The sequence below is a fragment of the Penicillium samsonianum genome (genome assembly GCF_028829775.1).
Source record: "Penicillium samsonianum strain IBT 33392 chromosome Unknown utg000004l_segment0_segment0, whole genome shotgun sequence".
Taxonomy (NCBI): Eukaryota; Fungi; Ascomycota; class Eurotiomycetes; order Eurotiales; family Aspergillaceae; genus Penicillium; species Penicillium samsonianum.
In genome coordinates, this window is record NW_026643262.1 from 1,137,874 (window position 1) to 1,158,903 (window position 21,030).

General features: G+C 50.1%; 9 protein-coding genes across 9 annotated transcripts; 6 read left to right on the forward strand and 3 right to left on the reverse strand.

Moving 5' to 3' along the window:
• Positions 1-65: 65 nt before the first annotated feature.
• N7471_007347 (damage-control phosphatase ARMT1 family protein) lies at positions 66-2,001 on the forward strand. Its single transcript, XM_057280066.1, has 6 exons — positions 66-124; positions 173-243; positions 308-438; positions 504-616; positions 687-1,546; positions 1,594-2,001. Exons 1-6 carry the CDS (start codon positions 103-105, stop codon positions 1,822-1,824), a joined length of 1,428 nt encoding a protein of 475 aa, XP_057134326.1. The 5' UTR covers positions 66-102; the 3' UTR covers positions 1,825-2,001.
• Positions 2,002-2,171: 170 nt separating this feature from the next.
• On the reverse strand, positions 2,172-4,603 carry N7471_007348 (uncharacterized protein). The gene is made up of 2 exons (XM_057280067.1): positions 4,469-4,603; positions 2,172-4,416 (listed from the first exon to the last, which is right to left on the reverse strand). Exons 1-2 carry the CDS (start codon positions 4,512-4,514, stop codon positions 2,309-2,311), a joined length of 2,154 nt encoding a protein of 717 aa, XP_057134327.1. The 5' UTR covers positions 4,515-4,603; the 3' UTR covers positions 2,172-2,308.
• Positions 4,604-5,106: 503 nt separating this feature from the next.
• Positions 5,107-5,502, forward strand: N7471_007349 (DUF4267 domain-containing protein; the record flags this gene model as incomplete). Its single annotated transcript, XM_057280068.1, has 1 exon — positions 5,107-5,502. The coding sequence occupies one exon, from the start codon at positions 5,107-5,109 to the stop codon at positions 5,500-5,502; it is 396 nt and encodes a 131-aa protein (XP_057134328.1).
• Positions 5,503-6,029: 527 nt separating this feature from the next.
• On the forward strand, positions 6,030-11,115 carry cpcC (putative protein kinase (Gcn2); the record flags this gene model as incomplete). The annotated part of the gene is made up of 7 exons (XM_057280069.1): positions 6,030-6,209; positions 6,271-8,334; positions 8,387-8,716; positions 8,769-9,771; positions 9,827-10,251; positions 10,309-10,747; positions 10,817-11,115. 7 exons carry the CDS (start codon positions 6,030-6,032, stop codon positions 11,113-11,115), a joined length of 4,740 nt encoding a protein of 1,579 aa, XP_057134329.1.
• Positions 11,116-11,460: 345 nt separating this feature from the next.
• On the reverse strand, positions 11,461-13,153 carry cwc2 (active spliceosome conformation promoter CWC2; the record flags this gene model as incomplete). Its single annotated transcript, XM_057280070.1, has 8 exons — positions 11,461-11,925; positions 11,990-12,026; positions 12,081-12,206; positions 12,257-12,324; positions 12,397-12,425; positions 12,489-12,514; positions 12,612-12,689; positions 12,774-13,153. 8 exons carry the CDS (start codon positions 13,151-13,153, stop codon positions 11,461-11,463), a joined length of 1,209 nt encoding a protein of 402 aa, XP_057134330.1.
• Positions 13,154-13,371: 218 nt separating this feature from the next.
• On the forward strand, positions 13,372-15,001 carry N7471_007352 (uncharacterized protein; the record flags this gene model as incomplete). Its single annotated transcript, XM_057280071.1, has 10 exons — positions 13,372-13,400; positions 13,451-13,479; positions 13,535-13,549; positions 13,608-13,632; positions 13,690-14,011; positions 14,076-14,185; positions 14,242-14,387; positions 14,446-14,503; positions 14,571-14,735; positions 14,794-15,001. 10 exons carry the CDS (start codon positions 13,372-13,374, stop codon positions 14,999-15,001), a joined length of 1,107 nt encoding a protein of 368 aa, XP_057134331.1.
• A 192-nt stretch (positions 15,002-15,193) lies between these two features.
• On the reverse strand, positions 15,194-16,558 carry cpa1 (carbamoyl-phosphate synthase (glutamine-hydrolyzing) CPA1; the record flags this gene model as incomplete). The annotated part of the gene is made up of 1 exon (XM_057280072.1): positions 15,194-16,558. One exon carries the CDS (start codon positions 16,556-16,558, stop codon positions 15,194-15,196), a length of 1,365 nt encoding a protein of 454 aa, XP_057134332.1.
• An 881-nt stretch (positions 16,559-17,439) lies between these two features.
• Positions 17,440-18,341, forward strand: N7471_007354 (uncharacterized protein; the record flags this gene model as incomplete). The annotated part of the gene is made up of 2 exons (XM_057280073.1): positions 17,440-17,974; positions 18,032-18,341. 2 exons carry the CDS (start codon positions 17,440-17,442, stop codon positions 18,271-18,273), a joined length of 777 nt encoding a protein of 258 aa, XP_057134333.1. The 3' UTR covers positions 18,274-18,341.
• An 82-nt stretch (positions 18,342-18,423) lies between these two features.
• Positions 18,424-20,333, forward strand: N7471_007355 (putative C6 transcription factor; the record flags this gene model as incomplete). Its single annotated transcript, XM_057280074.1, has 2 exons — positions 18,424-18,675; positions 18,732-20,333. The coding sequence occupies 2 exons, from the start codon at positions 18,424-18,426 to the stop codon at positions 20,331-20,333; spliced, it is 1,854 nt and encodes a 617-aa protein (XP_057134334.1).
• Between the last annotated feature and the right edge of the window lie 697 nt (positions 20,334-21,030).

Genomic DNA, 21,030 nt, shown 5'->3' on the forward strand with positions numbered 1-21,030 from the left:
CCAACTGTATACACCACACCGCTTTTGCCCCGCGCCGTCCCCTCAATTCTGCCACTTTGACTTCTTTTTGTCCTCGGTCTAGATACATCTTGCATAGCAGTCATGGAATTCGATCCTAAGACCCGTAAGTATTCCTGCTCGGCCATAAAATACAACGGACTAATCTGAGCAGCTCAATACCTCACCTCCGACAAGTCGAGCTTCGCCTCGATCTCGGCCAACGAGCGGTGGCCTGTCATTATCGTGAGCTTGCGGCAGACAATCGATAGCCGGGGGATCAATTGCTGAATATGTGTGACGACTCTAGACTGGCGCTATTGATGATCTTCACCGCACTGTTTTAGGTGTCAATGACAACGAGAAGGCAAATGAAGGCAAGAGCATTATTGCCAACTTGGCCAAGTTGAAGTATGAGCTTCAGCATGACCGACAACTCACGTGAGTCTTTTCATCCTCTATGCCAGAACCAAAAGAGCTTCATCTAACATGTCTATTGTGGCTAGCCCCCTGGATGACGACGGACACCCGGATATCGCCTCGTATAACAAGGAGCTGGAAGAGCGCGGAAACCCCCACTGGCACGATGTGGCCTGGCTTTATTCAGAGTGTTACCTCTGTAAGCCTAATACCCCGGTCAACAGGAAATGAGATAAACTATGGCAATACTGACCAGGCGACCATCATAGACCGCCGCATGGAAGCCCTCTTTGCGTTGTCTAAGCATTGGAAGGGCTATGATGTATTCGCCCGCCAGAAGATGGATACATTCAAGTCGTCCCGTCCCGCCGTACTAGAACTGGCCGCGAGATACCGTGAATTAGCGATAGAGGCAGAGTCGGGAAAAGCAAGAGAAAACAAGTCGGCAGAGGAAAGCGAGCAGGCAGAGAAGCTTCTCTTCTCGGAGATGTGCGAGATCTGCCTATGGGGTAATGCCACCGATCTGTCACTTCTGACATCTCTTACCTACGAGGATATCCAGAAACTACAGGGCTCCGAGGCGCGCAAAGCATCGCAGCAGAACATCATTGTAAACGACCTTGATGCTGCTTTCGAGGCAATGCAAAAGGCGCGGAGAGAGAAGAAGGAGGGCGAGCGCCGCGTCGACATCGTCCTAGACAACTCCGGATTTGAGTTATTCGTTGACTTAATTCTCAGTGGATACTTGCTGTCCGCCGGACTGGCAACCAGCGTCGTGCTCCACCCCAAGCGCATGCCATGGTTCGTGTCAGATGTAACGCCAAAGGATTTCTCCGATCTGCTCAACAGCATGGTCGACCCGCAGGCCTTTTACACAGCGGCCGATGACTCGGGCAAGACATTCCCCCCTCTTTCGGAGAAGGAGGTTTCCAACGTGCAATTCCTCTTTGAGCAGTGGAGCCAGTTCCACCAGGATGGTAAGCTGATCTTGCGCCCACACGCTTTCTGGACCACCCAGGGCGGTTACTGGCGCATGCCATCCGTGGCACCGGAGCTGTTCGAAGATTTGAAGGAGAGCGAGCTTGTTTTGTTCAAGGGTGACTTGAACTATCGAAAGTTGGTCAATGATGTAAGTCCGGCGTTCTTTGTTTTGGATTTCTTGCTAACAATATCCAGGCCCAATGGGATCCCACCACTCCTTTCACAGAAGCCATCGGTCCGCTTGGCCCCAAGTCCGGGATCCGTGTTCTAGCCTTCCGCACTTGCAAGGCTGATCCTGTTGTCGGTCTCCCCGCTGGCGAGGACGAGAAGCTCCGCGCACTGCCTGGAGGTGGCGGCTCTGAGTCTCGCAAGTGGGCCTGGGGCGGGAAATGGGCAGTCGTGTCGCTTTCTGACGGCAAGGCCTGAGAGCGCACTAGGCACGACCGACCGTGTTCTACGGTAGACTTATTCCGTTGCACACTGGGTGAATATGCCAATATGGAACCTTTGTAGATGAACTAGATTAGTAAAGTATCACAGCTAGAAGTAGACGAGTTAATACCTAATCTAGAATTGTGAATAAAGGTGTGATATGATACAATAGCCATGTACCAATCTCGCTCTAACAACGAGAGAAGCGAAGAGGCTTGCCATAAGAGATACCACTGCCCAGCCATTCATTGGCTTGGAGAGTTTGGGAACAGTGCCTACGAGCAGTCCTGATGCTAGAGAAGAGTCTCTTATTGAGCAATAATTCAACAATAGTTTTCCGTTGAAAACGTAGATAGCAAGAAGGGGATGAAAAAGAGTAACGCTTATGAACCTGAACACCATCCCATAATGCTCTTAAAAACCACTCCTTATTTCCAAATCAGAAAGCAAATCCAAACAATTAACGTGACGAAAGACGTCAAATATTCTCCTTTCCAAATGCTTTGATCTTTCGACTGTCCTTCTGCCTGAGCCGTGACTTGGCAGCGGCAATTCGTTCAGGAGAGAGAGCTTCACGTTGAAAATCAGTCAACCCGTACCGCTTGCCCACGCGTTCACCCGCTGAAACGGTGTATCCTGAATACCGGCCGCGAGATGGGAGACCTGACATTGAATCAAGGGTAGATTTGATGTGAGTACGTTCACGTTGTGTCTGTCGGTTGCTGAGCCGAGTGTCGTCCTCAGCAGGGAGGTTCAGATTCCGATATGACCGCTGGCCCTCACCGAGTCGGCGTCTTGAGAACGTGCGATTCAGCGACTTCAGGGCTGAAATATCTGGAGGCGATGACGGAGGGACTTCATCCAACATAGCATTATGGGATTCGTGCCGGGGCTTCAGTAGAATTTCGTTCAGATAATGGGTGACCTCGTCGTCATCTGCGGCTATATCTCGGGCATTCGGCCTCGTACCAAGTGTACCCAAAGTGGCACTGCGCAAAGCAGGTCGCGAATCGCGTACTTTGGAGCGTGGACTCGGGCTTGGAGGAAGCTCTATATCTTCTGTGGGTTCTTCTTCAGGTTTCTCAAGGTCCTCACCGGTAAAATCCTGGCCGGCAAAGTCAAATACCTGCACGCCCGTGTGGTCTTTGCGAGGACTTTGGAATTGCCGCTCTGTGGAAGGTAGCGCCGGGAAGCGTTCAGTAGAACCAAGTCGCAGCTTCAAAAGGTCGATCTGTTTCTGCATGTGGCGGCGCTCTGCATCGGAAGAATTTCTCAAATTCTCCTCCGAGGCACGGTGCTCTTGGGAGACCGTTTTGAGCTTTTCTCTGTATTCTTGGATCCGCTGCTCCAGTCTGGTCTCTCTCTGCTTCAGTCTTGTTTCCTTGTCCTTTCGCCGGCCTTCATATCGGGACATTTCCTGCTTCACTCGGGCCAGAGTTTGTTTCAAAGTGTTGTTCTCTTTCTCGAGTGCTTGGGCTTTCTTTTCTGAGCTCTGCGCGAGGTCCTGTAGTGTGCTCAGTTTGGACTGCTGGTTTTTCATCTCCTCGATCTTGGCATTGGCTTGTTCCAATTCTTGCTGTGTTTTGCGAAGCTCGTCCGTTGGGGCGGTTGAAGGCAATTCTTCCCTTTTCTTTTGTGTGAGATTTGCCGCATCGCTTACGACATCATGCCGTTCCAAGGCGTTGCGCAGCGAGGTAACTTGCTGTTTGTATTGTAATGCAAGAGCGGTTTGTTTGGTTAAACCCTGAACCAGGTGCTCTTTATCGCCTGTCGATGCCTCCCCGACCATCGAAGAAGCAAGCCGTGACACCTGCCTTTCCATCTCGGCGACCTTTTCTTCTTCTTCCTTCAGCTTATCGGCCAGCCGCATAGCTTCTGTATCCTTCTTGCGAGCGTAGGATTTGGCAATCGAGCGGTAGTGGATCAATTTCTTGATCTCTCGATTGGTCCTCACGCGGTAATTGTCGAATTCGGTTTTCCAGTACTTGCCTGACTCTGAGTGGGGGTCCTCCAGATTGATAGTGATATCTTCATTGTCGAGGGTATCCTTCGACCCAGAGACTATGGCGGATTTCGCTTCTCCTGTGCTCTCATCAGACTTGGCCGGATCAGAGTTCTTGGATGCGTTATCGCGCGCATTCATGAGTGTCTGGGTGAGTTTGCTCCTCGGCTTGCCACTTCCATCTGATGATCCGGACATCCACTGGGTACTGAGGGTTCCGGAAGGATTTGGTGGAGTCTTGGCTGGCTTACTGGCCGAGCCAGGGCGTTTCCCCTCATTGTCGATGACACTTTCGCCAAAGGATACCGTCTTACGACGCAACGCGGTTCCGGGTGTAACAAGTATGCTTTTCGTGGGGGATCCCGTGGGGTTGTAAGTCGCGTCGTCTGGTTTCGCGTCGGTCTTGATCTCTGTTGGCGCTAGTTTTATCGTGTCACTCTTGCTTCGTTGGTGACCGGACTGTTTCTGGGACGCGTTGTTTTCATCTTCCTCGGCTCCAGGGGTGCCAAACAGAGCACTCTTGAACGCACGAATCGCAAAGACATGGCCTGGGGTCTCAGGGGGTTCTAGCAGCTTGGAGTCATCTATAGCATCACGTTAGAGCAAGAGCTTCAAAGGTCAAAATAATCACCACACCTGTAGCCTGTGCGCTTTGCTCGTTCCCCTTGATCCAGTCCAGCATTTTGACTGCCAGGGTTGGAAGAAACCTCAAAATGCCTTGAAACCAAGTTGAAGTTCAATGTTTATGGTCCACGCGGTCGGAAAAAGCAGAAGCGCCGATCACTTTATCGATAAGCTGTTCGGCTTCTGGCTTTTGTTTACACTTGGCACTTTTCCCGGGACTTTTTAGAATTTGAGATTGGGGAGATTGGTTTTACTTTTTTTTCTTCTTCTTCTTTCATTTGCCTTGGAAGGTATTCGACTTGGCTGCTAGAAGGCCCCTGTTGGTTTTCCCATACATTAAGTGTGGGTGTGTACGGAGTCCACACGTGCGTGTACAAAGGACATACCCTGGGGTACTTGGCATACAATCAGCCCTGGAGCCTACAACTACCAGCCTTGCAGCCTAGAATTCTTCGTCTTCGGCTTCCGACTGCCCTCAAAGTCATATTACAAATATGCTTTCTTCTTGTATAAGAACCCCTGAATTCTTGTCTTTCCCATAACTTCGAAGACTACACTGTGGTTCCTTACAGCGCTTAAATCCCTGAAATCTTCAAGCCACTACAGATACTACGCAAACATCAAACATAAGACTGGCTTGGCACAACAAGATGCCTCTTTCCCATGCGGTTGTTCTCCGCTTAGCTGCCACCGCCATTGCAACCACATTTGTCGGATTCGGTATCAACGCTATCCTACGTCCAAACCATGCTCTCACTTTCTTCGAGTTCCAGCCACCTACCTCTGTAGTGGACAAGCAGATGGTTGACAGTCTAATGGCAATCTATGGAGTCCGGGACATCTTCATGGGGGCTGCCATATATGCGGCTTCGTATTTCGGCGCCCGTTCAACCCTGGGCTGGATCTTGATTGCCGCTAGCAGCGTTGCATTTGCAGATGGGTATGTTTGCTGGACGCATGGCCAAGGACAGTGGAATCACTGGGGATACGCACCAATGATTACTGTGGCTGGCAGCTTGTTGCTCGGTGTCTTCGATCGTGTGTGATGGTCACAGCTGGAACAAAGACAACACGAGCAGAAATGATCGACTATTGCGGTGACAATAATTGCCACCCTTTTCGGTATATGCCAGCTCACCACCTCACCATCTCATGATATATGGGTCCACTATTGGGCAGGGAGAATGGTTCTTTGGCTTGACGATGATGATACACTCAATCTCGAGTCAATAGACACATGGGGATATCTCCTGAAGGACTTTGAAGTAAACACAACGTGCCAGAATCATGAAATGCAATTAAGTCAAAGTTCAATATAAGCAGTAAATCCATAAATTCATAAATCCACAGTTAAACCAAACGGGGACGTCATTTATACTAAGCATCTCCACTCTATAAATGGAAGGGCGTATGATCTGACCGCCTGTTTATTCTAGCCTCAGAGGGGAAGGGAAAAAAAAAGACTGCCCAATTCCTTTTCCACCTCCCATAACCCTTTCATCTTTTATCACCAGCCCCCATGTCGTACGACGCTCAGGGTCGCATGTAGGGCGAGCTCTCGCCACGCCCCGCGATGTCTCCCAAACAGAGGAAGAAGCACTCCCGCCAGAAAAACCAAACCTCCGATTCCTCCGTGACGTCCCCCATATTTACAACCAATTACCGAGAAATCCACCAGACAGAGGTGGAAGCTCTGCGTTCAATCTATGGTGATGACTTTGAAGAAGTAGAAAATAGGCGGTCGGCCTGGCAGGTGGGTGCACTCTTCGAGCTGCTTGGGCCGCCCCTCGTGGTCACTAACCCGTGCACTCTAGCAATCCTCCGATGTGACATTCAAGCTCCATTTGCGATCCTCCTCGAATCCAGACGTACTACTCATTTTGCTAGTCGAACTGCCAGCTACATATCCTAAAACAATCCCCAATCTCTCGCCGGGAAATCTCGACGGCTTTCGCGATGGAGCGCGTTCCCGAATACAAGAAATCCTACGTAACAAACCCAAATCGCTGCTCGGGAGTGAGATGATATACGAGCTGGCGGTGTCCATCCAAGATGTTCTGGAGGATGTTGCTCAGGCACAAGCACAGGACAAAGACCTACCCAGCCTTGAAGAGGAGCGTATGGAGCAAGAGGCAGCTGCTCTTCAACGCGCAGACCTAGAAAAACAAGAGGAACTTCGCAAACAAAAGGCTGCAGCTGTCGAGGAAGAGCGCGCACTACAAGAAATGCTTCAAGACAAGATGCGACAGCGCAACAAGGCTCGCATTTTGAGACGAAAGAGTCGAACTGGCGGCGCGGATATGAGTTATGTAGACGATCTTGTGGAAAATACACCCGGTGCCATCTGTTTTGATCCTCCGTTGGCCGTCAATGACACCGATGAGCAGCCACTGGTCTTCCGCGCCGTTCATGGCAAGACCCTGTTGCAAAGCAAACAGTGCAAAAAGACCTTCACTGTCAGGCCTGTTGTGTCCGAGAACCGATGCCATGTCCCGCTGCTTGTTTTGAAGGAGCTTTGCCTCAACGAGAATAATTCTGAAGGATTGACATTCCGTGAGCAGATGCGCACCAGTGAGGATAAGTTGGAGGGCATCAAGCGATTGCGACACCCCAATCTTGTTGAATTCGTGGGGTTTAAAATCAATCGCCCAATTATCGACTTCGATTCACCCGATAATTCTTGGACCGTCTTCGCGCTTTTGGAATATGCAAACAAGGGTTCCCTTTCCGAGCTCCTGGATATCGTGGGGACCGTAGCTGTTGACATGCTTCGCGGCTGGATGATTCAGTTACTCGAGGCTCTGGAGTTCTACCACCGCAGCGGTTTTGTGCATGGGAACATTCATTGTGGCCGAGTCTTTTTGTTCAGGACTCCTTCTGGTGAAACTATCGTTAAACTGCAGTCAAACGTCGAAGAAGCTTTGCCCGACTCTCCCTGTGGAAAGCCCTCTTTCGCGGCGTCAAAGTCACCACTTTGGCTACCCCCGGAGCTGACACAGGACAGTTCTCCTCCCTCCATGAAGACCGATGTCTGGGATCTTGGAATTGTGCTGCTTCAGATGGGCTTTGGAAAGGATGTTCTCCTCAGGTACACCTCCGCCAATCAGTTGATGGTGTCTATGGGGCTCTCGCCGCCCCTGCAAGATTTGCTTTGTGAATTCTTCCGCCCAGATCCCAGGAAGCGTCCGACTGCTTTCCAACTCCAACCGTCCGAGTTTTTCCGGGTGGATGCGCCGTTAAAGATGCGAGAAAGAGCGTCGGGATCTTTGTCCCTTCAGAGACAACCACGCCTAGACTCTTTTGGAGCCATGCCAGCTTTCTCACGATACCACCAAGACTTCGATGAGGCAGGTCAGCTAGGCCGTGGTGGATTTGGACAGGTAGTCAAAGCCCGGAACAAGCTCGATGGTCGGTTGTATGCAATAAAGAAGATCTCTCAAACATCGGCCGCAGCGTTGAAAGACACGCTTTCCGAAACCATGTTGCTGTCCCGGCTGAATCATCCCTATGTTGTCCGATACTACACTGCTTGGCTTGAAGAGGACTTCAATCACATTGAGGAAGAGGCTATGTCCTCCACCGAAGGTGACCCGTACGCTAGCCAGGATCACCACGGATTCAGTACAGGTGGCCTCGATTTCATCAGCTCCAGCGGGTATCCGAAAATAGAGTTTGCCGCATCAGACAGCGATGATGAAAACGAAGGAACGTTATCTGACCCTGCTCACCCAGAGACGCCAGAAAGGAACAGGGTAAATGACACTCGCGTTGCTTCCGGAAGTGTGGAGGAAGTTGAGCTCAGCCGAGCGAGATCTGGCTCTTATGCCAGGCCTATTTTAACCACACTCTACATCCAGATGGAGTACTGTGAAAAGCATGTAAGTCTTTTAATCTCGCTCTGCTCGCTGTTCTAGACTAATATTGCCCAAGACTTTGCGTGATCTAATAAGGGATGATTTGTGCGATGATACCGAGCGTTCATGGCGTCTCTTTCGGCAAATTCTCGATGGCTTGAGCCATATCCATAGTCACGGCATCATACACCGTGACTTGAAGCCTGACAATATTTTCATTGACGTTGCAAATAATCCCCGTATTGGTGACTTTGGTCTTGCAACAAGTGGTCAATTCACCACGGCCGTGCGTTCGTCCGCAGCCGCCGACTTCGAGGGGGATTTCACTCGCAGTTTGGGTACAACCTACTATGTGGCACCGGAGATGAAGTCAGTTGTCTCGGGGCACTACAATGAGAAGGTGGATGTGAGTAGTGAATATACAATTGGCACTACAAGTATATGCTCACGCATTCTAGATGTTTTCGCTCGGTGTTATTTTCTTCGAGATGTGTCATCCATTGCCAACTGGCATGGAACGAGATCAAACTCTTCGAGAAATCCGAGAAAAGAACCACACTCTTCCGCCCACTTTCCAGCAATCTGATAAGTTGCTCCAAGGCCAGATCATTGAATCTCTTCTGAGCCATACCCCGAGCGAACGCCCCACAGCATCCGACCTTTTGTCTAGTGGGAAGATACCTCTTCAGGTTGAGGAAGAGACATTCAGACGGGCTATTGTGCATCTTCTCTCGGATCCAAATTCACCCGACTACAAAAAGATTCTATCAGCCATCTTTTCTCAGTCGCCTAAGAAATTCGAAGATATTGCTTGGGACATAGACTCGCATGCGGTACCCGCCGCCAACGAGCTACTTGTCCAGGGCCTGGTCAAGAAGAAGCTAACCTCAATATTTCGAAGACATGGCGCTGTTGAGTCAACAAGGCAAATGCTCTTTCCCCGATCCCAGCATTACAACAACGGTGCAGTACGTGTGCTGGATGCATCCGGAAATCTTTTACAGCTGCCTTATGATCTTACACTTCCAAATGCACGAGCAATTCCAAGACAAGATCGCTCACTGGAGAAGACGTTTGCATTCGGCACAGTCTACAGAGATTCACCCCATGGCAGCGAACCACGAACTCACCGCGAAGTTGACTTTGATATTGTATCCCACAACACCCTGGACCTAGCCTTAAAAGAGGCAGAAGTGATCAAGGTCTTGGATGAAATCATTGAGGAATTCCCACCTTTGAGGTCTACTCCGATGTGCTTCCTTGTCAACCACTCCGATCTGCTCCAACTTATCATGGAATTCTGTCGCATCACGCCTACCCAAATTCCAAAGGCCAAGGAGGTTCTCAGTAAGCTGAATGTTGGAAAATATACCATGCAAAAGATTCGAAGTGAACTCCGGGCCCCGGCAATTGGTGTTGCTTCAACTTCGTTGGATGACCTTGCCCGTTTCGATTTCAGAGGTAGTTAAGCTTACTTTCTCAGATCGGAGACAATACGCTAATGAATATAATACAGACTCGTTGAAGGATACACAACGCAGGCTGCAGAACATCATGGAAGGAACTGAATATGCAGAGCGGATTTCACCAATATTCGCTCGCTTGAACGTGCTCATGACCTATTTGCAGAGTTTCGGCGTGAAACGAAAAATCTACATCAACCCACTCAGCAGTGTTCATGACAAGTTCTACCGCGGTAGCATACTGTTCCAGTGTATTTTTGATAGCAAGCGACGCGATGTGTTTGCTGCTGGTGGCAGATACGACCGATTGATTCAGGAATTCTCACCTAATGTCCTATCAAATCGACCACAAGCGCATGCTGTGGGTTTCAACCTCGGTTCGGATCGACTACGGTCATCAATGATCGATTACCTGAAGGCCAAGGCTCCGTCGAAGGATTCCGAGACAAGCGCTGAGCTGTACTGGGCGGCCCGTCGGGTAAGTGACCTTCCATCTCAACCTGTCTGATGTAGTTTTTGCTGACCTCCAACAAAGTGTGATGTACTTGTTGCTAGCTTTGACCCAACCGTCCTCCGAACAACAGGAGTCAAACTTATTGAAGAACTCTGGTCAAACAACATAAGCGCGGAGCTTGCAGTCGATGCCTCGTCACTTGAAGAGCTTCTAGCAAAATACAAAGACTCCAATCACCGGTGCATTGTGATCGCCAAGCAAGATAGCAAAGAGCGTGGGTTTAAAGTTCGGAACCTGATGCGCAAGGAAGAATTCGATATCCGCACCGCTGAACTTGTGCAGTGGCTTCGATCAGAAGTGCAGGCTCGCCACCATCGAGAGGGAACTGCTGATCCCCGCCAATCCCGTCAATTGAGCCAGCAGGAAGCTCTCGCGTTCCAGGAACGGGCAAATGATGTGCGCATCCTCGTCCCCCAGCATCGAAGCAAGAAGACGAACCGAAGGAACATTGTTGAGTCAGGTATGTTTATATTTCAAGTGAATGCATTCTCAATTGATTTAATATACTAACTGATACGCTGCGTGCTAGCCCTACTTTCCTCTCGGGAAGTAGCCGAAAACGCCCGCAACGGCCCCGTCGCCGCCATCGATACCCGCGACGAAGTTCTCGACGCTATTCGGGACACGCGTCTCTCCGACGCAGAGAGCTGGCGCAGTGTGATTCAGAACGCACCGCTGACAGAGCGGAAGTATCTCAGTCAAGTGCACGAGCTACTCACTGACTTGGCCGTGGAGAATCGTACAAATGATACTACAGAAAGCTACACGAATGCTTTCATCTACAACTACCGTACAGGCTCCTGCGTGTACTATGACCTGGGACCCTAGCGAGAAATGAATTTACGACTGATTGATCTCATGGGGGAAAGAGCGACGAAGTGGAGTTAAGTTAAGCATAAGTCTCAGATCATTGGGACTCGTGGTGTTTGCATTTGTTTTATGGGTGGATGTATCTCATTTTGTTTGACACTCTCACTGCTGTATTTTAGTTAGCGAGTGCTCGGGATGATACCATACATGTAGTGATGAATGACGCCCAGAAATAATATTTACGAATATCTCGTATGGAGATGCAGGGAGAGAAATAACATTTTGACAGAGGTATCGTTGCTGTTGTACATGAAAAAATTCGCAATCATGATGGATTAAGGTGCCGCACAAACTGCACGTAAATCAGTCACTCTCATCGTCGCTGCCGTAGGTGACTAACGGTCCAGCAGTAGCTTTGGGTGCCTGGGTTGTCACCCTTCCACCATTAAGACTCTGTAGGGCTGCAACCGCAGAGCTGGAGAAGATGCCATTACTCTGTGGCTGCTGCTCCTGTGCCGAAACCGAAGCAGACTCGATCATCATCGGTTGTTCAGGCGCCTCTAGCTGAGCGGCCTGGCTCGCATCCTCCAATTGACGAGTTCTGGCATGCCACACATCATCTGGAACATCATAGCCCTGTAGTCCGAAAGTTCCCTCGATCTTCTTCCGCTTCTTAGCCTCGGGATCTCGGCCTTCGATCTCTGCTACAAAAGCCGCGGGGAGAGCCCGGCGCACAGCCTCGGCAGCTTGCTCTTCTAGCCGGCGTCCCTCGCGCTTCTGTGCCATTGGGTTCGGGTCGACCGTTGCCCATCGTACGTTAAGAATTTCCTACTTGTGTGTTAGTTCCTTTGTATCATATATCGCATCTCGCGGGTTAAAATATTGAACTTACCTCATGGTCCAAGCTCTGGTTTTGCATCGCAACTAGACTTTACTCATGTGTTAGTTCGGTACAAACAGAGAGCCTGGGGAGGGGATATTACGCAAACTGTGCGTTACTTTCTGACGAGTAGGTGACAAAAGCGACACCCCGTCCGGTAAGTACTCTTGTTCGTTCGATTTGACCCCATTCCGCAAAATGCCTTGAGCACACTTCCTCGATATCATCGCTAGATATTGATTAGCAAGAAGATGAAGTATAACTTTTCGAGGTACTCACGAAACCGTAATCCGGCCCACGTAGATTGTCCTATTTTGGCGCGTGAACGAACCTACTCCGGACATATCCTATTTCAAGTAGCATTAGCGATATGTTCAGACCAAACCAATATCTCCCAATCACAAAGACATGATACGCACTTCCTTGTAATCGCTGTGCTTGTCTCTCCCTATAGTCTGGAGTCAGTCGCCCGTTTTTAATTATCAACAGCATGGTTGGAAATGACACTAACCAAAGCAGTCCATGTTCGGATTGAACCTATAAATGACTTGATTAGCCGGGCTGTGTTGTATCCGAGGAGTCTAACAAAGTGAAAGAATCCTCGAATGGTGTATGGCATGGGAATCACACTAACATATCATGAATCGTCGGTAGACGATGGAGGTATTCACAGTCTTGACCTTTCACGCAAACACCTCGCGCAAAATGTATGCTAGATAAAATGGAAAAAGGATTAGCAAATGTCTACTGCGACGCGCAAGATAGCCATGAAGCCATGAAGGATAGATTTTCTTACCAGAAAAATGAGCCCGGAATGCGATCAGCGCGAGTGTATCCCGAGTCACGCGCAATATTGCAGCGACTAGGCGCGGGCTGGCTGAGGCCATATTTGTCGTCGTTGTCGCCGCTTTTGTTGTACCAAATGTTATAGTCAAGTCCGGGCTGCTGCGCGGGCTCGGCTTTAACGGTTGACGCATCGACTTGTATCCTCGCTGGGCGTTTCTTCCTGCGAATAATTTTGGTCTTTTTGACCGACTGGAGCTGCTGATCTCCTTGCAGAGTGTCGTCCGCGGTGCTGGTTGTTGCCACAATCATCTCTTCGGCATTGGGGTCAAGGGTATCGGGAGTGGTGATAGAAGTGGGAGCTGCTGGCTCAGCAACCGATGTATCTGCCATGGTGTGTGTGTGTGTTGGAGAGGTTGAGTTGGAAGGTTAAGCTTGAGCTTCAAAAAAAAGGTTGACGTCCTGGGCCGTTGACTGAGGTGCTTACGTAACCTTAAAAGGCTTGGCAGGTGCCGCGGGCACATCGGCGGGATTTCATCTCTGGAGGCAAAACGAAGCACCAGAAAAAGATTTAGTGATTTCGCAGGCGACAAGCCTTAGAAACCGACACGATGGTGAACATTACGGAAAAGATTAAGGAGTATGTTTCTTGTTAATTGTTGAATGTCCTACTTTGCTAATCTTTTACAGGATCGAAGATGAGATGCGTCGGACGCAGAGTAAGTGTTCTTATCCTCAGACCTAAACATATATCACCCCGCTAATGACCCACAGAGAATAAGGCGACAGGTAAGATACCCTTTTGATTGAAGGAGGGTTTGATCTAATTTTCAAATCTCCAAATCAGAATACCATTTGGGTCTATTGAAAGGGTATAGTCTCTCTCCATCCTCTGACTTGAATTTCAAATAAACTGACAACGTTTTCAGAAAGCTTGCCCGGCTAAGAGCCCAGCTTTTGGAGCCAGTGGGAGGTGCTGGCTCTGGCGGCGGCGCGGGATTCGATGTCAGCAAGAGCGGCGATGCACGAGTGGCTCTTGTTGGCTTTCCCTCTGTCGGAAAGTCTACATTTCTGTCTAAAATCACCAAGACCAAGAGTGAGGCTGCAGCCTACTCTTTCACCACGCTGACGGCTATTCCCGGAGTGTTGGAGTATGGTGGTGCTGAGATTCAAATCTTGGATTTGCCAGGTATTATCGAAGGTGCCTCCGAGGGCAAAGGCCGTGGTCGGCAGGTCATTTCGGCCGCAAAGGTGAGCGGGCTAGCCTTTTCGATGGGAAAGAGTACAGAAACACTGACAAAACTTCTGCTTCTAGACAAGTGATTTGATCTTGATGATTTTGGACGCCACAAAGCGTGCCGAACAGCGAGCTTTGCTCGAGGCCGAGCTGGATGCCGTGGGCATTCGGTTGAACAAGGAGCCGCCGTATGTCATACATCATTCGAAGTTTTGCGCGGATTCAAATACTGATACAACCCCAGTAACATCTACTTGAAAATCAAGAAGGCCGGTGGCATGAAGATCTCTTTTGCCACTCCCCCAAAGAGTTTGGATGAAAAGATGGTTTACAACGTGCTCCGGGATTACAAAATTCTTAACTGCGAGGTACTCGTGCGAGATGAGAATGGTATGTGGTGCTTTGATACAACAACCAGGCCAAATTACTGATTGCGACCCCGTTATAGCTACGATCGACGACTTTATCGATGTTATTATGAAGGACCACCGGAAGTACATCCGCTGGTAAGATTGACACTAATGATAATTGATATCTAACTAGCAAATGCTAATATTTCTCCTTTTCTGCCAGTCTTTACGTCTACAACAAGGTCGACAGCATCGGCCTCGAATTCCTTGATGCCCTTGCCCGCGAGCCTTACACAGCCGTCATGAGTTGTGAACTTGACCTCGGCGTGCAAGACGTTGTCGAACGCATCTGGAAGGAACTGAGACTAATGCGGCTTTACACAAAACGGTATGATATATTCATGACTTTTAGTTTCATTGGTGTCTGACGATTATCGTATCTATAGAAAGGGAGAAGATCCTAAGTTCGATGAGGCGCTCATCGTTCGGAAGGACTCTACCATCGAGGATGTTTGTGACCAGATCCATCGCACAATCAAGGACACATTCAAGTATGCGATGGTGTGGGGAGCGAGCGCGAGACATGTTCCACAGCGGGTAGGATTGTCACATATGGTTTCCGATGAAGATGTGGTATCCATAGTGGCCAAGTAGAACTTAGGGGTCGAGAGCAATGATGAAGATGACACGACTACAAAGAGCTTGGGCATCAAAGTATGTTTTTAATGCTGTTGATTTCATATACTATCCATGAAACTATGAACAAAATACACGAAAGAATATCCACCCAAACAACCAATTGAACCTTCAAAAACCAGAACTCCTACTGGAAGTACGTCGACATACTTAGGCAGCAGCGGCAATGGCAGCAGCGGCAGCAGCGGCCACCACGTTCTGTTGGCCAATGGTGGGTTGAACACCCACACGCTCCTTGGCGAGCAGGTCGACCAGCAGAGGGCTGGGACGGCTGTCACGCTGGGGGTAGAGGCCAACCTGGTTGTTCTTGTACTTCAGCACAGAGTCCAGGTAGATATCGAAGAGGTACGAGGAGTCGAGAGGACCGCCCTTGGCCTCGGGGTGGAACTGGGTGCTGAAGATGGGACGAGACTTGTGGATCATGCCTTCGTTGCTCTGGTCGTTCAGGTTGACAAAGTACGGCTTCCAGTCCGAGGGCAAAGTCGAAGCATCAACGGCGTAACCGTGGTTCTGGCTGGTGATGTGGCAGCGACCAGTGCTGAGGTCAAGAGCGGGAATGTTGTGAGCCCGGTTTCCGTACTTCAGCTTGATGGTGCTAGCACCGGTGGCCAGAGCCAGAAGCTGGTGACCCAGGCAGATACCGAAAATGGGGACTTGGGAGGTCTCCATCAGACGCTTGAGGTGGTAGACGGTATCCTGGCAGTGGGTTGGGTCACCGGGGCCGTTGGAGATGAAGACACCATCAAAGTGGTGGGCGACCTTGTGGATGGGGTAGTCGAAGGGGAGGACAGTGACGCTGGAGCCACGGCCGACCAAGCTGCGGAGAATGTTCTCCTTAACACCACAGTCGATGACAGCAACGTGGGAGTGAGGGTCAGCAGCAGCAACATGGAAAGGCTGCTTGGTGCTGACCTGGCGCACCAAATGAATTTGCTCGGGGTCAGTGAAAGCCTCATCCTCGTTGGCATCGTACTCCTCGCCGACGGTAATACGGGCCAGAGAAGAGCCTTGCTCACGCAGGTACGTGACAATAGCACGAGTATCGACACCAGAGATGGCAGGGACACCTTCACGGGCACACCACTCGCCCAGACTTTGGACAGCAGTCCAGTGACTGTATTGCTCGGCAACATCGGCAACAACAACACCAGCCGCCTGGAGATTGGGGGACTCGAAGTATTTCAAAAGTCCATTGGGATCCTTCTCGGCGGAAGGGACACCGTAGTTGCCGATCAGAGGCTGGGTGAACACCAGGATCTGACCACGGTATGAAGGATCGGTCAGGGACTCGGGGTATCCAACCAGGGAGGTAGTGAAGACGGCCTCGCCGGAGATGTTGGAGCGGGCACCGAAAGACTTGCCCGAGAACATGGGACCATCACGGATAGTGAAGGTGGCAGGCTCCATAGCGGCACGCTGACGCACAGTAGCCATGAAGCGAGCCTGAACAGGTCGCTTCATGGAGGCGAAGGCAGAAGCCCGGGGAGGCATTGCCTTGAAGAGGTTGGAGATCATTTTTATTTTATAAGTAACAGTTGTAAATCACTAGAAAGCTTTGTGCTTTTCAGTTGATGTTGGCTTTCCAGAGGTGGTCCGAGATATAGTCCTGGGAGGTGAAGATCGAGGGTGCCAAACACATAAGCGCGACTGAGCAGGTGGCAGTCAGGGTATGGTAGAGAGAGATGAAGGGTCGCTATTTAGCGCAACATGGAGATATTTTTTGCGTTGTGATTTGATAGAGAAATAATGGGGGAGGAAAACGGGAAAGAAGGGGAACAAGAGGTTTTTCATCCCCCGACTCCGTGGGCACGTGCTCTCACCGACTTTGCCGATGTCGGCCAATCGGAGCGCGTCAAAATTCTGTTATCGGTTTATGTTGTAGGGAGATCTGACTCACCCACCGTGTTCGGCCTGGACAATGATATCTCCAGGGCTATCATGGCACAAAGAATTGTTTACTCATTTCAATGGGATCATCAGATTTATATAAATTCGATTGAAAGATAGGTAATATCAATCATTGAGGCAGTTTGGCGACCTGGATTTTGTCGATTGTACACCGTACACCACACTATTGCCCCACCCAATGCCACATTGCAGTAGCCCTGCAGCTTGCCCGAGCCATTGGCCACTAGGAGATGCTCAATTATCAGTCTTTTGTGTGGGAAATTCGCCGTTCAATTGTAAAATCTCGGTAGGTTTGGTGGTGTCACAGACAGGGTTCCTTTAGGCTCAGGGTAACAACGTAGTGCTCCAAGGGAAGCAACGCTGGCGGCCAAGGGCAACATCACGGCACATTATTGAAATAAAGGTAGCACCAGCTATAAGAACCAGTTTGAATACAAGGCAAAATGATCAAGACAGGTAGCCTCTGGTGTTCTCACAAAAATAAAACAATGATTCTATCTCAATATCTATCCTATGCCCTATTGGCATTCCTCCTGCCCTCGGCGACTTTTGGACGCTCCATTCTCTCAAGTTTTGGAGGCAGCACCCAGGCCCCACTTCTGAAGTCAGGATGTGATGATGGCACTGGAATTGTTGACCCAGATGGCAAATGCAATGGCACTGGGGTTGTGGACGACCCGATACCCCATGACCGAGAAGGGTTCAAGTTCGAGAACCCATCCACAGATTGCAAATATGCGTCTCAACCGCACATCTGGGACTCATTCAAGGACCTCGAGAAAGATATGAACAAGCTATTTACATTGATCCACAAAAATGTCAGCTTCACCGTTGTCGGGCATCACCCGATCGCCGGCCGCTACTACGACCTAATGCACTTCTACGTCAATGCCCTGCGTCGAGTCAGCATGTTGTTTGTTGACCATACAGATCTGTTTGAGATCCACCCCCAGGGAATCTATGGCGGATGTAACGCTGAATGGTCAGTGGAGGAGATTCAGTTCAAAGGCGTGATGAATTCTGGTGAGCAAGGAGATATCTTCCTATCTTCAGCATTGCTGACTTGCTAACCCACTACAGGCGACAAGTTCGATATCATCAATGTCTGGTTCACACGCTGGAATCGTGGCCAGATGGTCGAGATCCGCACGTATATCGACGCACCGATGATTATGGATGCACTGCACAAGAACGAATTATGGTGGAATGGCACGACCCTTCGGGACAATCTCCAGTATATGCCGGGGCCAGCGGGAATGCCAGATCTGAAGGAGATCGAGGGAATGATGGGATATCCGGATGGAAGCAAATACAAGGATTAAGCCAAGAATGGCGAAATTAGGGGGAAAAAACTAAGTGTACCTCGTACATGTAGTTCCGTGTAGTTCAAATTGAAAAAGGGAAGATGTCTAATTTGCTTGGCACCAATTTACCCTCCCACTCCCCGCAATTTTCCCCGTAGTTTTCCAAATATGTCCGAGTCAACGCCTCGCAAGCGCTCACGTTTAGCCTGCACTTCATGTCAGTCGCGAAAGCGCAAATGTTCAGGTGGGCAGCCTTGTAGCACCTGCGCCCAAACTGGTGCGGAGTGCCAATACAGTGCGCGCAAGAAACGCGCCAGATCCCATAGTCTGTACCGAGCGAGCCTATCACTCAGTGAACGACCTACAGATGGCTGGTCCGATGCAGTCCCAAATACTATCAGCGCTGCAGCTAGCGCTACGGTACAGGCTTCCCCCGCCATACAAGCAGCTTAGAGGGCGCTACCCATTCCCTACAGGCCAATTCTGGTGCCGCGTTTGTTCGTAAACTTGGGCTCAAAATTGACCCGGCGCACGCACCAAGGTTGCAATTATTTGCCTGGAACGTCGGTGAGAGACGGATGTCGCCAACACTATCGTCAGCGCTTCCCTCAATGCCTGTCACGGCGCCGACGCCGACGACTATCACCAAAATCATCCCACAGGAAGAGATGCGGCGGGTAGCAGCGATTTACTTTGAGAAGGTCGATCCATGCTATACATTTTTGGACCGTAAGGTGGTCTTTACTCGAATCGTAAAGCGCTGGGAGTCTTCGTCATCTCCTATTGATTCGGCGGAACAGCCCTATGATGCAGTACTATGCGGCGTGGCTGCCTTTGGGTATCTATTTTCTCGGCGCGAGATCATCGCAACGGAAGTTCAACTCATTGAGACTGCGCGCATTCTACTGGATAAGAGCATCCTCACAGCGGAAACACCATCGGTTGACATAGTGACAGGCTGGGTGTTGCGTGCTGCGTATCTACGCATGACAGCCTCACCACATGCTGCATGGATGGCCAGCTGTACACTGATGCATCTCATCGAAGCGGCAGGATTGCACCTTGAAACCTCAGATCCAGAAGCAGCAGGCCTGCTTCAACCATCACCGCCCGAGACACGCGGTAGCCAAGATGACGATATAGGACAGGGCACCAGCAACCCCGAAACCCGGCAAAGGCTTTTTGGCATGGCTCGCCACCTCAACACATGGATTTCCTTCGACCTCGGACGCTCCCGTGTTGTCCTTCACGGCGCCACAGCTCTCTCTCCTACAAGCACATCCCCATCCCGCAATCCACCACAGCAAGCACCACCTCGAGCCCCACGTGCAGACCTCTTCCACCTCCTCCCACTCTCCGAAAACCTCGACCCAACAGGGCCGTCACCACAAGATCTCCCAGAACTCGAAACAGCCCTCACCTCTGTCCTGGACCTCCTCTACTCCGAACCGTCGCTAATCCTAGTCCAATGCAACCTAATGCTATGCATTTATCGCCGTCTCCGCGCTCTAAATCCACACGGCCCATTATCCTCTAACCTCCTTGACCGCGTCCTTGCACTGGCAGGCCGCGGGCTCCGTGCCGCACGAGGAATGGTTGCCTCCACCTGCCCCTGGCACCAAGTTGCCAACGTCCCCTTTCAGGTCGTCTGCTCACTTCTAGCGATTGACAATCGGGCTGCGTTGGCGCTGCTCGCTGATGCGATGCGGACTCTGCGTGAAGTTCTCGCTGCCTATGATACAATTTCTATGCGTGAGGCGTATTCTACGGCATATCTACTTATTGCGCTGCACCAGCGGCGAAAGGAGGATGATACCCGTGCTCTTGCCGAGGTGTTGCGGGTCAATGCTGCTGCTGCTGCCCCAATGGACGACCAGAAAGATAGGCACATTGCACGGACAGCGTTAGCCGAGCAGAGCCAAAGGCAGGAGCAGGCTGCGCCAGATGCACTGGTATCAGATGCAGAGTTCTCGTGGCTAGGTGATTTGATGATTGATATGCCTAGTCTGCAGAACTTTGATCTAGAGCAATTTTTAATGACGGATGTCCCATGGCCGTTACCTGAGATGGGAATTTGAGGTGGTTTCATCGGAGTTTCCCTGGTGCGGTGCAATCTGCACCCCCAATTCCCAATTGCTCCTGCCATCGGGGAGTACCAAAAACCCTTCTTTCTTGATTCCGACGGGCCAACCAGTATAAACCCTCCCCCCCCTTTTCCTTTTCTTTCATCTTCCCTTTCTTCTTCTTCTTCTTATCCTTCTTTTACCCCAGCAAGCATTGTGAAGCATGAAGGGATAAATGGTAAATGGGAGAGAATAGATAGACATAGGTATCTCCAAATGTCTAGTTGATATACTCCACAAACGGTGGAAGTGTAGATCGCATTCAAAAAGTCTCCGACTTCAACTCATGCAGAATAAAAAGAGCAAAATTAACATTATCGAGACTTTTCCCCTGATATTGTTTAGTCGTATCAGTCGAGTTGCTGTTATGTCGAAGCTTCTCGAAACTTCGATGGTCCCAGGTCACACACGTCAAGACTTGAGCCTGACGTCACTCCTCGAGACAACTTGCCATTCAAGTACATTTCTTTGCTACAAGCCTTTTGTGCTTTATTTCTTCTTCAATTTCATGACCTTCAACTTGTACTTTTCCAGATTCCTTTAATTCTTAATTCCCTCCATTACGCACGATCCGCCTTTCCGCTTCGAACCTTCTACATCATTCGCGAAGTACAACGCACCATCTCCCACTTCCCACGCGGGATTCTTTTTT

Coding starts and splice junctions, on each gene's coding strand:
- N7471_007347 (XM_057280066.1), top strand. CDS start 103: ATGGAATTCGATCCTAAGACCC. Junction 125..172: donor GGAATTCGATCCTAAGACCC/GTAAGTATTCCT, acceptor TAATCTGAGCAG/CTCAATACCTCACCTCCGAC. Junction 244..307: donor AGCGGTGGCCTGTCATTATC/GTGAGCTTGCGG, acceptor TGACGACTCTAG/ACTGGCGCTATTGATGATCT.
- N7471_007348 (XM_057280067.1), bottom strand. CDS start 4,514: ATGCTGGACTGGATCAAGGGGAACGAGCAAAGCGCACAGGCTACAG. Junction 4,417..4,468: donor GCAAAGCGCACAGGCTACAG/GTGTGGTGATTA, acceptor GTGATGCTATAG/ATGACTCCAAGCTGCTAGAA.